The following is a 16597-nucleotide window of genomic DNA, read 5'->3' on the forward strand; positions in this document are numbered from 1 at the left end:
CTAAGCAGTTAGCTTGCAGTCCTATACACTCTTAGCTTGGAGTAAGTCCCACTGAAGTCAATGAGGCTTACTCCTGCGTAGACATGCATAGGATTACACTATGTGTATTAAATCTCTACTACTGTCCTTAGAAACTTTTTTAAAAAAAGAAACCCTTTTGTTCATTTCCTTGGCCACTTACCTGGGCAAGGGAGAATGTTGCATTCCTGGTATTCCAGGGATGGTCCCAGACACGGCAGCCCCCCGTACTTTGGCTCAGGGTTGTTGCAAATACGCTTGCGGTTTCGAATGCCTCTGCTGCAATCGCGGCTGCACTGGGACCAGGGAGACCAAGGGGACCAGGCACCATTAATGGTGTGAGCTGAGTGACGCCCAGAATGCAGGAATTCACCTGCAAGAAACGGATGCACATGGTACACAAAAATGTGCCTACTAAGGAACACAATGATGGTGTTTTGTTTTTTTTTAAATACTGTTCTGATTTAATTTGAATTCTCCCACCAGTAATTTTACTACTGAGATATTTAAAAAGTGTACACAAAAAATATAATTTGGTATCAAATCTGACTGTAGTGCAAAGCTGACAGTGGCATAGACCCAAAGTGGCCTTGCCAAAGTCATGGAAAACAGCAATCTGGAGGCAATTAAACAGGGCAGGGATAAATACTGAAAAAACCAACTGAAGCCCAACAAAAGCAGAATAGATATATAAAATTCAAGAGAGTTAATTTTAGTCAAATTGATTCTTTTCCAACAATCTACTGGGCGGAGTATACAACAAATATGGGGACCTGCAAGGCATATTTAATGAACCCAAAGTCCAGTCTACATTTATAATCAATTCTGTGCCCTTTTTATGAGATATTTCTGATGATTATTTTTGTGTAGCATGATTTGTGTATGACTCTTATGAAATGTGAAATAAGTTTTATTTAAAAAAAGGTTATTAACTGATTGATTGACTGATGCAGTGCTACCTCGAGTTACAAACGCTTCAGGTTACAAACTCCGCTAACCTGGAATAATTACCTCGAGTTGAGAACTTGCCCCAGGATGAGAACGGAAATCATGTGCTGGTGGCGCAGTGGCAGCAGCAAGAGGCCCATTAGCAAAAGAACGCCTCTAGTTAAGAACAGTTTCAGGTTAAGAACAGACCTCTGGAACAAATTAAGTTTGTAACTAGAGGTACAGCTGTAGATAGGAAACCATTTTTTATCACAGCCCTGTATACCTGTTTGCTTAGGGGCAAATCTCATTCCTCTCAGTAAGGTTAAAGGTAAAGGGACCCCTGACCATTAGGTCCAGTCGTGGCCGACTCTGGGGTTGTGCACTCATCTCGCTCTATAGGCCGAGAGAGCCGCCATTTGTTCGCAGACAGCTACTGGGTCATGTGGCCAGCATGACTAAGCCGCTTCTGGCGAACCAGAGCAGCGCATGGAAACGCCGTTTACCTTCTGGCTGGAGCAGTCCCTATTTATCTATTGGCACATGACGTGCTTTCAAACTGCTAGGTTTGCAGGAGTCATAGCGGTCAAGTGTCCCTTATTTGAAGGGACAGTCCCTTATTCCAGCGCCATGTCCCGCTGCTGTCCCTTATTGATGGATGTCCCTTAAATGTCCCTTAAATGATGTCCCTTAAATTTCAAAGGAAGCAGCTCCTCTCCCTCCCTCCCTGCCGGCCAGGGAGGAGGGAGGCTCCAACTGTGTTGCTTGGCTGTGTTGCTCACCTAATAAGAAGTCTAAGAACGACTGGGGGGGTGGAGCTTGCATGCCTTGTGTGTGGCTAGTTAATGCAAGCTGAGGAGGTTTTTGAATGCTGGACGCCATTTTGTTGCACGTGCTGCTGCAAAGTTTGCAGTGCAAAGCCAGGCCGGGGAGCCATCTTAAGTTGAGGCTGCATAGGCCTTGTGGTGCATGTGATTCAGATTCTATTCAGTTGAACCTCTGGTTACAAAGTTGGTTAGACAGTGTTCTCGAAGCTACCCAGGCTGAGTTTGACCAGACTGCAGGAGGACAGGAAGACTGGAGTGCCTGGAACAGGTGAGGTTGCAGGCCCCTTATTTTGGCTGCAGGTCCCTTATTTTCAAGGCTGCTGGTCCCTTATTTTCAAACCTGTAAGTTGACAGCTATGGCAGGAGTAAGGTTACTCCTATGTAAGTGTGCATAGAATTGCAGCCTTATGTATCAGATCAACCCCCCCCCCCGAACCTCTCTGAATGTATCTGTGGTCTGTACAGCGACATCCCTCCCTCTCATAGGAAACTCCCCCAGGGCCAGACTTAGGGTAGCACAGGTGGTTCCCCCACACAGGGCGCCAAGCTGAGGGGGTGCAAAATTGGGAAGATCCATTTGAGGGTGCCAAATTTTTGTACAGGGTGTCGTATTACGAAAGATAATCAAAGTTCCCACATGACACTTCCCAAAACTGGGCCTCTGAGAAACAAGAGGGCGGTACTGTCTTGTTCAAGGAAACACCAAGATTTGCAGAAGTCAACGTGTTTAAAGGAAAAGGACCCTAAAGATGCAACCCAAGAGTCCAGCAGGGACTGAGCTTGCTTCCTGGACACAGAATGCTGACCGGACAAGGAGAAGAAGGGCCTGGCTGGCTGACAGGAAACCTGAACAAGATCAGTTCACAGCATTAGCCTTTTGTTGCAGGCCCCAGTTGTGTGGACATTCACATATAGCAGATAAGAGATGTTCCAAGTATCTCATGAACTTTATCTCAATAATCCGTACAAAAAATCAGCAAGGTAGGCCAATAGTATTTCTCCATATTGTAAATGCTGGACGAAAAGAGTAGCTAGACTGAGACCACCTAGTGAGTTAATGACAGAGGCAAGATTTGAATCTTGGTTTCTTGGCTCAGTCTCCTAACCTGCACACTGGTTCTTTTTTGCTCTCTTCCCTCAATCTTAGAACTACTTTCATTTGCAGACTCTCAACCGTTGCAATTACCAGGCCATTTTTAATTAAGAAAAAAATCAAAGTTAAGGGAGACAATGATAAAAGCCTTTGGATATTTGGGATGCTGCCAGAAAAAGGAGCGTCTGCTGTTGTTGTCTCCTGGCCCAGAGTCAAGGATGAGCTGGAGTAATGGACAAGTTGTAACAACGTAAGTTTGGTGGAGCCTTAGGAAATGCTGCACAATGGCTACAATGTTGCTGCAGTGAAAGATCTGTCCTTGGGAGATTGTTTAAAAATGGGGCAGGAAGGCACTGAGATGAAGAATGTGGCAAGAAATGGCGCCGCAAGCATTTCAAAGCAGCCATATTTCCGCCTTGTACTTAAGAACTAGGTGAGAAGGAATTCCATGTGGGCAAGAGTGGAAGCGCTCCGTTCTCCTCTGGGCTCAGCTAAGAAACCCAAAGGACTGTCAGAGAAGGAAAGCCCCCTTCTCTGGGCTCCTTTTGGCAACCTATCTATTGAGCATTCATTCTTATTTACTTGCACAAAGCTTTTGCAGAGGTCATATTATATCAAACATTCGTTCTGATTTGTTTTCAGGGAAGTTAAGACAACAATGAGCCGCCATCCTGCGCTGCTCACACGGCGGTTATACATCTTCCCATTAATCATTTGTTCATTCCACACTTTTCAATGCCTGTTCCGAGCAGCAAAAGGGTGCCAGAGAGAGTCCAAACCTATATTTCCCAGAATGTGCTTGGATTCATCCCACAAAATAGTGACAGTCTTGAAGGGACCTCTGTTTGCAAGCTGCTATACTATATTCTGAATTTTGCTTCACAGACACATCATGCTTCCATTTTCACCAGAAATTCACCTGCCTACCTCTACACACATGCAAACAAGAATCAGAGAGCAAGGGAGCTCTAGCCAACACCGGCATGTCCTGTGGCAAGCTGCACTACAGCAATAAAAAACTGAGGGAAAACAGTGAGGATAGACTAAGCCCATTCACTTCACCTGTCTCAGTCTCTGGCTTTTAATAGCACAAAAAAGTACTACAGCTGTGTCTGATTTCAAAGGAGGGTTTGGTTGAGGGATAACCTGGCTGAATTGCACCTGGCAGTATTGCCACAGCTTCCAAAATGGAAACTACACCAATGCAATTCTGGGCTGCATCCATAGGAGTATAGCATCCAGATCAAAGGAAGTAATAGTGCCACTGTATTCTGCTCTGGTCAGACCTTACCTGGAGTACTGTGTCCAGTTCTGGGCACCACAATTCAAGAAGGACACTGACAAACTGGAACGTGTCCAGAGGAGGGCAACCAAAATGGTCAAAGGCCTGGAAACGATGCCTTATGAGGAACGGCTAAGGGAGCTGGGCATGTTTAGCCTGGAGAAGAGGAGGTTAAGGGGTGATATGATAGCCATGTTCAAATATATAAAAGGATGTCACATAGAGGAGGGAGAAAGGTTGTTTTCTGCTGCTCCAGAGAAGCGGACACGGAGCAATGGATCCAAACTACAAGAAAGAAGATTCCACCTAAACATTAGGAAGAACTTCCTGACAGTAAGAGCTGTTCGACAGTGGAATTTGCTGCCAAGGAGTGTGGTGGAGTCTCCTACTTTGGAGGTCTTTAAGCAGAGGCTTGACAACCATATGTCAGGAGTGCTCTGATGGTGTTTCCTGCTTGGCAGGGGGTTGGACTCGATGGCCCTTGTGGTCTATTCCAACTCTATGATTCTATGATTCTACACATTATCTCAGGTTCCCAAACTGAAGGGGAAGCTTGAAATCAGTGGTTGGGGGCAAAGGGTGATTGTTCTTCCTCTCTCCTATCTTCCCAACTGTTGTCCCCTCAGGCTTATTTAATATTTTGCCATCCAGCAGGAGATATGTGATTTTTAAACTCCAGGCAAGGAGCACTGGTGACTCTCCTAGAAATCTTTTTTAAAAGGTAGACTTCATGAAGCTAAGATTAGGTGGACACATGACATGCAGCTGACTGACAAGCTACCAAAATATTGGACTGGAACTAGGTACCAAATGCTATTTTGCAGGGATTTGTGGTGGGTGAAGCAGAATGTGAAAGAATGGGCTGCACACTCATCAAAGGAAAGGATGATATAAAAAACGGGGGAACTGCCAACTTTTTAGAGGTTAAGATACAAGTTCAATCCAATCTCAGACTTTCCAGCTGGGCAGACAGTATTAAGATGAAACCTATTAAGGGAAAATATAAAGTATTACTCACAGGGAGCAAAAATCAAATGCATGAGATGGGACATAACTGGAAAAACTTTTAAGTTTGCCAAGAGGGGTTTGGGATAAATAATGAATTACCAGGAGGCTGATGTTGTGGCAAAAATGGAATATGCCACTTTAACTGGGAAGCACCATCATCTCTGAATTCTGAGAAATTTCAATACGATTCTATGAAGTACTGGCAAATTGGCACACAATGTAAAGTTCTGGGTGCCACAACAGAAAGAAGCAGAAAAAACATTGAAAAAAATGCCCCTTTCAGATGAGAGCAATGAAGATGATTAAGGGGGAAAAAATCTAGACTGAAAATTCTAAGAATGAAATCAGAAGCCTGGTTATATTTAGCTGCAAGGAAGGAGACTGAAAGTTGAGAGGTTTCAAATATGTAAAAGATGTCAGGAAATGAGGAAGAGCTATAGCTTTCTACCAGTTTCAATGTTAGGAAAAATGTCCCAATGATAAGAGCTGTTCAGCAATCAATTCAGCTACCTGGGAAGGTTACAGAATCTTCTGTGAGATTTCCAAGGAGAGGCTGAGCAGGCACGAAGGCTTCCAGTGCATGATATATTGCATTACGGAAGGAGGCTGGGGAAAGGAAGGCACCAGATTCTGCCCAAAGTTCCTACTGTATATCACCACACTTTGGGACATGGTCTCCCCCGCAGCAGCATGTTCTCCTTTGCCACAGAAAGGAACGGCACCCGTTGACTGTGCAGTGCACGCGGGAGAGATGTATGTGCCACAGGAGTCAATAGCTAATTTACTTTCTTAATCCAAGAGCACAATGTCAAAGGGGAGCCACTAGAGATGGGCAAATTCTGCCACACTACTGATACTGGAATCATCAGTATCTGACAGAGGCAGTATGTTTGATCCTCACCTGAACTTTGTCCTTGAGAACAGCATGTGGTCCCTTAATCAGGATGCGCAGTAACAGATTTCCTGCAGTAGCAGGAAAGGTCTCAGCTGATGACCTTTGAGGACCCTTTTATGCCTAGGGACCCAATTCAGGCTGATGGCAAAGTTGGTGACTTCTTGGGGCGGGGGAGGTTGCTCCTGGACTGACGATATTATTGGACGCACCTCATTATGATCTTCCACAAAGCGTGTCCTGCTTTTGCCCACTGTGGCAATAGGTGCTTTGCTAGTGGTTCTATCAGTACCAACAAAACGAAAGTCACCTCCAGCCATAGCAATGGCAAGAAACCTAAGATTCTGGGACTTCTGGGGTGGCGCCCCCGGCAATGGCGGACTCCCTCTGAACTGGAGGGACTAGCTCCGCGGGAAACGGGTCTTCTCCGCTACGGCGAAGCGGGGACCCTTTTAAAAATCACAGGCGGATGAAGCCTGTGACCATGGGACTCGGCGGGCACCTTTAGCGCCCCCCAACCCGCTAAGGAACCCACTAACGGGCTCCGAAGTGAAGAGGGGGAAGTGGCGCGGTGCTGTGAGTCAACTGCTATTTCCATGGAGCGAAGCCGCATAGCCGTTGCCGGAGAGCGCTGCCTTTTTCCTGGGACAATTTGGACTTTAAAATAAGCACCCGTGAGTACTTAGACTTTGAATAATTGGACATCAAATAAGGACTAGTGAGCAGGAAAGAATTGGATTTTAAAAACCTACTCTAATTTGGTACGGAACGGGAAGGTCTAAACAGGAAGTCAGCCTTCCGTTCATTTGTAAACAGAATAAAGCAAAGACAATTTAAACTAGAGCTCAGAAAATCGCTTTTAAAAGATTGGATTTCACCATTTAAAATTGTGGAACCCCCCTTCGACAGCAGGAGAAGGGGGGAAAATCTTTTTGGACTGTTTAAAGTGACTTTAAAGTAAAGTATCTTTCCTCCATCCTGATCCTGGAGCGGGGTATCAGGACTGACGTTTCAAGTTCATTGACCAAAGACAAGTGTTTTTGACAGATAGCTAAAAGAAGAGAAACATAGGGATTCCACTGTTCCCTTTCGCATTTCAAAGGAATATATATGGACAAAGTATCTTAAAAAGGGAAACTTTGTCGCAAGAACAAATAGAAGTTTTCCCCCTAGAGGGAGTCTGTGAAACTGTAACTAACTCCAGGGAGCCGGCAGCTGTTACAGATTACAACCGTGGGAACAGGCATCTGACCTTGCAGGACAATGTATTCAGAAGCTTTGTTGTGTGCTCTCTATAAAACAAACGCCCTACTGGAACAATTACATGAGAAGGTGAATTGGATGGCGACTTCGACTAGAAATTTTGAACAGGCAGTGGGAAAATATGTGGAGCCCACTCAGGAATTAAATCAGGAGTGTGTCTTGACAGAACAGGCCCAACAGGAATATGATTTTTCGGATTTGACAAATGAACTTGGAAAAAGCCAGATTTGGAAAGGAAAAGTTTGGTTTGGCTTGGAAATGGGGGGCTGGATTGACCCCCCTATGATGGGATGTTTGGACTTTTCAAATATGGCAATGGGCCGTGAGATGTTTGGGACTGTGGGGGCTCTTAATTTTGGAGGGTCTTTGAAACATGCTGTCAGGGGTTCAGGAGCAGAGACGCAGAGAAGGGAGGAGACAGAGAGCGAGGGGGAGGAATACGAAGGAAAGATGAGTGGGGATGACGAACCGAGATCGCCGAGCTTATCCAGTGAGTCCGAGGATTCCCAGAAGGGAGCGCCAGCGGTCAGAGCAAGGGGGGAAAACAGGGGGACACCCCAGGAAGAAGGGTCCAGAGAGGAATCAGAGAGCAGCAGTTGGAGATCGGGACCCACGTACCCAGCCGGGAGCAGCGGGGAGAAAGGGGACCAGATATCGGGTTCCGGAGGCTTTCAGAAGGAGGGAGGGCATGAGTCAGGAGTAGTCACGCCCACCTCGGGGAGCGACGAAACGATCAAGAGGAAGGTTGAGAGTTGGGCGCGCGCGCCAAGTTCAAATGTAGCGGAAGCTGGCGCAGTAAGCAGCCCAGAGAGTGAGCCAGGTCCCAAAGCCCGCCGCAAGGAGGCGGAAGGGTCAGGGGGGTCCGCGTCAGAAGAGAGTAGGAAAGAAGAGACCCCGGGGGGCAGAAGGACCCAGAGACGGAAGGAAAGGCGCAGGAGGTGGAGCAAGGCTAGGGTATTAAGCTGGTGTGCTAGAGGCGGAGACTCAGACGGGTCTTCGCCGGTCTGACCTAGAAGAAGTAGGGCTGCACGTTGCAGTTTGGAAATGGAACCTGTAATCCAATAAAGACTCTTTTAACCTGAACGCTGGCTAACGTGGTCCTATGTGAGCTGGGACTGAGTGGCAGCCCTGACAGTAAGACCCGTCTCCTTAAAGCTTCGGACACCTGATACCTCGCAGCGGAGGCAGAAGCAGCGAGAGGAGGAAATTGGTGTTTGGGAGCGAGCTCACAACGGTTGGCAGAGACGACGGAAGCAGAGAAAATTTCAGCGCTGCAACAGGCAGTGACCCAATTGAACGCGGAGGTACAGGCATCCAAGAAAAGGGAGGAGGATGCGGCAGCCGCCTACAGAGATCTCCACGCCAGGTTTGAAGCATTGGTTAAGCATGGGCAGCCAGGACCCAGACCGGAGGGGGTTGGGTTGGCATGGAGAGCAGGAGGGCTTGTGGCTCACTTCGATGGGAATTTACAACAGTACCCCAATTTTCGAGCAGACGTAATGTGCGCACTGCAACTGCTGGCGAAAGACTTTAGGGATGAGGAAGAGAAAGTGGGGTTTATACTATCCCATTTGCATGGGGATGCTAAAGCGTGGCTACGCAATTTGTGGAGGGATAAAGATCCGGCGCTTCAGAATGCAGATGCCTTTATCAAAGCGATGGATGCGTGCTTTTTATCTACCATTGACGTGGATCTTGCCCGACGGGAGATTCATGGACTGAAACAAGGGAGGGCGAGCGTACGCCAGTATCACGCCCGCTTTTTTGCGCTGGTCAGTGCCTTGGAATGGGACCGGGATTCGCCCCCAGTCAGAGACCTATTCTGGGAGGGTTTGAGCAGTGCTGTTAAAGACGAAATTGCGAGGGGGGAGAGGCCCCGGAGCACGCAGGAGGTGGTCCAAAGGGCGCTGACTGTGGGGGTGAGGCTGGAAGAACGTCCGTGGTGCAGAGACGAAGGACGTGGAGGGCGCGAAGCAGCGAGAAGTTTCTCTTTCGTTCCCAGGGAAGCTGCGCGTGCGCAATCCACACCTCCGCCAGGAGGGGGAGTGGAACCTATGGAGGTGGGAGGCGCCCGGGCTCAGTCAGCTACCAGAGCCCCTGCACCGGCGGCAGTCAAGACTAAACCTCCTAGAGGGACCAGGAAGTGTTATATATGCGACAGCTCTCAACACTTGGCGAAAGAGTGTCCCCAGAGGAGCTCCAAGCACACTGCAGCCTCCGCAACGGTGAAAGCGGCCACGCAACACAGCGAACACCAGCAGGGAAACGACGATGTCTGGCTGGAGACAGAGGCACTGGGGCCCAGCCAGACGCATCACTGAAGCAGTCCCCAGCGATCTTGCAACCCACGGACCCCCTCCCACCCAAACCAGTAGTGCAACTCACAGCATCTCTCCAGCTGCCCGATGGCGTCACTATCGAAGTGCCGCTTTCTGTGGATTCTGGAAGCAACGCAGACTTTATAGCACAGGATTTTGTGGAGCAGCACGCTATACAGCTATTACCGGCCACTCTGCCCCTGCAAGTCGTCACAGTGGATGGCAGGGAGTTGCTGGGGGGGCAGGTGGTGAAGCAAACGCCGCCAATGGTGATGCGCCTTGGCAACCACAGGGAAGTCATCAGTTTTAACGTCACCCGACTGTCGGACACACCCATTGTGTTGGGCATGAGTTGGCTGGACAGGCACAGTCCGACACTGGCTTGGTACCAGCGACAGCTGATCTTCGGCTCCTCTTACTGCGCAGAACACTGCATCCTGCCCGGCCAGGAGGGAGAGGAGGAGGAATCACAACTGCAGTTGGGAACGTTGCAAGCAGTCCCCCACAAATACGCAGACTTTCTGGAGGTCTTCTGCGAGAAGGAGGCAGACAAGTTACCACCGCACAGGCAATATGACTGCAAGATTGACCTCCTACCAGGGGCGACGCTACCGAAGGGGAAGCTGTATTCCATGTCTGAGGATGAACTACAGGAACTCAAACAGTTCATAGATCACAATTTGGAGCGCGGTTTCATCCGGGAGTCCAGAGCAGTAGGGGGCAGTCCTGTTTTCTTTGTGAAGAAGAAGGACACGCCCCAAAAAAGGCTGGTGGTGGATTTTCGCCTCTTGAACAAGATGACCAAGCCCTCTGATTTCCCCATGCCCAGGATTGACGACCTACTGGCGACGGTGCGCAAGGGACGCGTGTTTACCAAGTTGGACCTGCGAGGGGCGTACAATCTCATCCGCATGAGGGAGGGCGATGAGTGGAAGACAGCCATGTTCACGCCTCTGGGCACCTACGAGTACAGAGTGATGCCGTTTGGATTGCAAAACGGTTCTCACTGTTTTCAAGCTTTCATGCATCATGTGTTGGCGGGACTCCTCTACAAGAAGTGCGTCTGCTTTCTGGATGACATCCTGATATTCTCCGAGTCGCAGCAAGCGCATGACCGAGACGTTCGGGAGGTGCTGGAGAGGTTGCAGCAGCATAGACTGTACGCCAAACTGGAGAAGTGCCAGTTCGACACGACGGAGGTGGATTTCTTGGGTTACAAGTTGTCGGACAAGGGGCTAGCCATGGACAGCGCCAAGGTGCGAGCGGTGTTGGATTGGAAGAGCCCGCGCAACCGGAAGGAGGTCCAGCGGTTTGTCGGCTTCGCCAACTTCTATCGCAAGTTTATCAAAGGGTTTGCGATGCAGACGGCGGCTATTACGGACACGCTAAGCTCCAAGAAAAAGAAATTCATCTGGACGGAGCAGGCGGAGCAGTCCTTTCAAGCACTCAAGCGTCTCTTCGCGTCGGAAGAGCAACTGCTGCATATCGACCCCAGCAGACCGATGCGGGTAGAGACGGACGCGTCCGATAGAGCAGTGGGAGCTGTCCTGCTGCAGAGGGACTCACAGGGGGTCTGGAGGCCGGGAGCGTTCTACTCCAGAAAGCTCAGCAAGTCGGAGCAGAACTACACCATCTGGGACAGGGAGTTGCTTGCCATTCATGCAGCCTTCAAGGCGTGGAGACACTTCCTGATCGGCGCCAAGCACACGGTGCAGGTCTGCACGGACCACAAGAATCTGGAGCACTGGCGCACGGCGAAGTTCCTGAACCAGAGGCAGATACGTTGGGCGGAGTTCTTTGCTGACTTCGATTTCCGAATAGAGTACGTCCCAGGCAACACCAACATCATGGCGGATGCACTGTCCCGAAAACCGCAATAACTCGAAGAGGCGACGCCAGCGGCAGCCATGCACATCTTCGCGCCAACAGCGTGGGCGTGCGCTTCAGCCACAGTAGACCTGGATGCGGTGCGGCGGGCGTTGCAGGACGACTCATTCGCGCAGGCGAAGATGGCCGAGGTGCACAAGGGCACGGCGAAGAGCGACGAGTTCCAGATACGGGACGGCTTGCTCTTACGTAAAGGGGCCATCTACGTGCCGGGAGATGAACTTCGCGCCAAGGTACTGCAGCAGTTGCACGACGCACCCACGGCCGGGCACTTTGGCACGGAAAAAACGGTGGAATTAGTCGCAAGGGACTTTTGGTGGCCCAGACTGAGAGGGGAAGTCGCGGACTACGTCGCGAGGTGCGACACCTGCCAGAGGGCCAAGCCGGTGCACAAACCACCGGCGGGACTGCTGGAACCGCTGCAAACGCCGTTTGAACCGTGGGAGAGGGTGGCCCTGGACTTTGTCACGGATCTACCCAGCTCGAGAGGCAAGACAGCTGTACTAGTGGTGGTGGACTTGTTCACCAAGATGGCACACTTCATACCGTGTGCGAAGGTGGCCACGGCAGAACAAACAGCCAAACTGTTCATAGATCACGTGTTCAAAGTGCACGGGCTGCCGCGGTCTATACTGTCCGACCGCGGTCGCCAGTTCATCTCGAATTTCTGGCAGAAGCTGATGGGCTTCCTGAACGTCAAGATCAACCTGACATCAGCGAGACACCCACAGACCAACGGGCAAGCGGAGAGGGTCAATGCCATCATGCAGCAGTACCTGAGATGCTATGCCAATCAACAGCCGGCGACGTGGGTGGATTACCTGCCGCTCGCCGAGTTCGCCTACAACAACACGAAGCACGTGTCCACAGGGGTGACGCCGTTCTTCGCCAACAATGGGAGGAATCCCAGAACCTTCCCGGGACTGGACAGAGTGGGGGAAGGGGAACCGCAGACGGCGGACGCTTTCGCGTCTGAGTTGCAGGAGGTCCACGATCAACTCCGACGGCAGCTGGAGCTAGCGAAGCACGCATACAAGGTGCAAGCAGACAAGCACAGGCGGGTTGGCGAAGAGATCCGAGTGGGAGACTGGGTCTGGTTGGCAGCCCACGCAGTGCCGACCAGATCGTTAGCCAAAAAGAAGTTGGGGCACAAGCAACTCGGTCCATACCAAGTCGAAGCGCAGATCAACCCAGTAGCTTTCAGGCTGGTGCTACCGGAGGGTTCCAGGATGCATCCGGTGTTCCACAGGTCGGTGCTCACTCCCTACAGGACACCTCACAGGTTCCAGGAACCAGGAACAGCACCGAGTCCGTCTCAGGAGCGGACGGAGGCGGGAAGATTGCCACAGCAGGACCCCATCAACGAAGTCACGGAGATTTTGGACTCCAGATGGGGGGAAGACGGAGTGGAATACCTCCTAGCCAGAGAGGGCACCCGGGCCAGTGCTAATAGCTGGGTGCCAGACTACGCTTTGGAGGAACCCCTGCTCAAGGACGAGTTTCATGCCCTTTTCCCACACAGACCCATGCCAGCAGGCTTCTTCGACGACTGGTTGTTCACGCCCACACTTTCCTCCAGCACGTTCCATGGCTTCGACTCGGACGGGGAGCCCGCACAGCGCGCACGTTCCCCAGAGGGGTCACCGGAGGGTTCGGCGTCCGACACCTCGTATTGGTGGGACGATCGGCCAGAGGAGCAGTGGCGCCGGAGGTGGCTGGGGATGCCAGGTCCAGCGACCGACGCAGAGACTGACATGGACGTGTGCGGGGAGGATCTCGGTTTCGAGCACGGCGGCACTGAAATGGAGGCGGAGCAGCTCAACGTTGACGAACGCGAGGAAGAAGACTCGGAGGTCTTCAGCTGGCGGCCAGCGACGAGGAGCGAACTGTATCCGGCATTCACTCCTGTGATGATGGAGCACCCAGCAACCACCCTTGAAAGTGGGGAGGGGGGAAGGGGGGGCTTCGAGGGGGGGATGGATGTCAGGGGTTCAGGAGCAGAGACGCAGAGAAGGGAGGAGACAGAGAGCGAGGGGGAGGAATACGAAGGAAAGATGAGTGGGGATGACGAACCGAGATCGCCGAGCTTATCCAGTGAGTCCGAGGATTCCCAGAAGGGAGCGCCAGCGGTCAGAGCAAGGGGGGAAAACAGGGGGACACCCCAGGAAGAAGGGTCCAGAGAGGAATCAGAGAGCAGCAGTTGGAGATCGGGACCCACGTACCCAGCCGGGAGCAGCGGGGAGAAAGGGGACCAGATATCGGGTTCCGGAGGCTTTCAGAAGGAGGGAGGGCATGAGTCAGGAGTAGTCACGCCCACCTCGGGGAGCGACGAAACGATCAAGAGGAAGGTTGAGAGTTGGGCGCGCGCACCAAGTTCAAATGTAGCGGAAGCTGGCGCAGTAAGCAGCCCAGAGAGTGAGCCAGGTCCCAAAGCCCGCCGCAAGGAGGCGGAAGGGTCAGGGGGGTCCGCGTCAGAAGAGAGTAGGAAAGAAGAGACCCCGGGGGGCAGAAGGACCCAGAGACGGAAGGAAAGGCGCAGGAGGTGGAGCAAGGCTAGGGTATTAAGCTGGTGTGCTAGAGGCGGAGACTCAGACGGGTCTTCGCCGGTCTGACCTAGAAGAAGTAGGGCTGCACGTTGCAGTTTGGAAATGGAACCTGTAATCCAATAAAGACTCTTTTAACCTGAACGCTGGCTAACGTGGTCCTATGTGAGCTGGGACTGAGTGGCAGCCCTGACACATGCTTTTAAATACTACATGGAACTCAGTGTTGAACATGGAAAAGGGGCTGATCTGTCGAGAAGGGTTAAAAACATTGTCTAGCTGGAGTTACCACGAGTAGGAGACAAGGGAAAATACAGTTACAAATATGAAGAAGAGCCGCGGAATGGACATGGAAGAGACTTGAGGGCCTCGAATATAAGGTTGCCAGGTTAATGGGCTAGATCGACAGGATAATAAGGACTGACAAAACCCAGAACCAGGAGGAAGGGACACTGGATGAAGATTGGATTTGTTTGTATCTCTTTTCTCTACCATTAGAACTGTTTTATAAAATTGATGAATGTTAGAAAAATGTTGGAATGAAATTACTTGGCTTTAGCAAAGATGTTTAAAGAATTATGAAAGAATATTATGGTTATGAGAAGTTGGTAAGGATAAGATTTAAGTTTTAAGCTTTAAGGTTTCTTTTATTATAGAAAGATAAGATTAAAACAGTTTAGGGTAACGCAATGACAGAATATTATGAAACATGGAAAGGATTTGCTGGGATAATTAATAACTAGGATACAAAGAAAGGGAGGAGGAGGAGGTCTAAGAAAGAAGGCAATGACAGTTAAGGATCTGAAAATAATGAATTTGTTTTTAAATGTTTTTAACGGTTTGTGATGTATTTTTGTATTTTTCTTTTTTTTCTGTCACTTTTTCTTATTTTGAATTTTTATTCATATGGTGGGAAGGGGTTTGGTTTTTTTCCCCTACTTTGTCAACTATTTTTATTTTGTACTTTCTTCTGCTTCTATTTTATTTTTTATTTTTTGTAACATTTTGAAAATTTCAATAAATATCTTAAAAAAAAAAAAGAAACCTAAGATTCTGATGCAAATGGCTGCTTACCATCTGTTGAGCATCCAGTGGTCCCGTCGCTGGAACAGTAACGCATTTCAATCCTCTGCCTTCCCACGTCTAACAAATTTGCATCAGGCAGCCGTGCCTTGCAGGTATATCGGAATCGTTGTTCATAGTGCCCCCCATTGTCGGAGATGTTCACCGGAGTCCATGGGGTCCAAGGAGTTGTCTTTTTCAACTCTGGGCAGGGGCTGGTGTTGCAGCCTTGATACTCCTGAAGGAAAGGGGTTGATTACCTCTATTTAGTGTCTAGCATGGCCCACAAACACCTTGAAACTTTGCATACACTCTCTGGGCCAAAGGGGTTTAGAAACTATAATACAATTGTTTAAACATGGAAATTAAGGTTATTTGGGTGCTCCTATACTCACAATGCCTGCATTAATAAAGCACAACCTTACTATAATATTCATTATGAGACAAACCCAAGAACTAGACCGTAGGATTCCGAGGCAGCAGCTGCTACTTTTGATGATTTTTAGTTGGTTTATTTCTTTATTGGATTTTGTTGGTGGTGGTGCTCCCAGAACAGCTTTTAGAATTTTTCTTGGCACCTGTCTGTCTCGAGGGACAACAGAGTGCATCCCCAGTGTGTGTGTGTGTGTGTGTGAAATCACAGCACCTGCTGTGGCTGCAGAAACTGGTAACTCATAACTGTTGCCTCCTGTGTTGTTTTTGCTGCATTACCAGCACTGAAGTGACCTCCCTGGGGTGCAAGACTGGGCAGTGTATATGAAAGTTCTGGGCTGCCCAGACGACAAGACCCTTCTCTTGGCCTCACCGATGGGGTCCAAAGGAAAGCAGAGCAATATGTTTGGCACCAGCTTGGCTGCAGGAATTGCCGGAAGGAGGCGTACAATACGCCATCCAACTGTCTTAGGGACTCAATACGCCATCCAACTGTCTTAGGGACTCCACTCTGAATTTGTGTAGGATTTACTCCTTAGCGAGGCTCCGAAAGGTTGGCTGACTCTTTTCTAGATTCCCATCCCCAAAAAGAGTTGTTTTATCGGGAAACAATGGATGCCACATCTTTCGTAAGCTCAGCCTGCCCCAATCTGGTGCCCTCCAAATGTTGTGGACTACAGTTCTATCAGCTCAGGGTTCTGCTGGCTGGGACTGATGGGATTTGCAGTCCAAAACATCTGCAGGGCACCAGGTTGGCAAAGGCTGCAAACCACTTTGTTCAAACCAGCAGCCACTGAACCACTCACATTTTACTACAAAGTCTTTTCATTTTTAGGGCCTCGGGTTCATGCTGCTCAGCACATAATCTCTGGCTTTTCCTTCTAAATATACAGTTAGCACGAACAAGCTATAACACAGCTTCAAACGAGAGTCATAATTACAGCAGCTAAAAAGAGAAGCATTTCCCCCCTTCTACCCTGTGCACTGCCATTGACTTTTCATGGGTAAATGCCAAATCACACCCTTCAATATAAAAAGCCACTTC

General features: G+C 49.7%; 1 protein-coding gene across 5 annotated transcripts in view; it reads right to left on the reverse strand.

The window, feature by feature from the left end:
• Positions 1–16597, reverse strand: part of SEMA5A (semaphorin 5A) — a 148341-nt gene that overhangs the window by 14089 nt on the left and 117655 nt on the right. For all 5 annotated transcript variants that reach the window (XM_081205962.1, XM_081205963.1, XM_081205966.1 and 2 more), the window contains exons 16-17: positions 15133–15358; positions 182–391 (exon numbers count right to left, since the gene is read on the reverse strand). In XM_081205962.1, the coding sequence (XP_081062088.1) occupies positions 182–391; positions 15133–15358 (436 nt within the window). The remainder of the gene's footprint in view (positions 1–181; positions 392–15132; positions 15359–16597) is intronic.

Source organism: Podarcis bocagei (genome assembly GCF_964188305.1).
Source record: "Podarcis bocagei genome assembly, chromosome: 8".
NCBI lineage: Eukaryota > Metazoa > Chordata > Lepidosauria > Squamata > Lacertidae > Podarcis > Podarcis bocagei.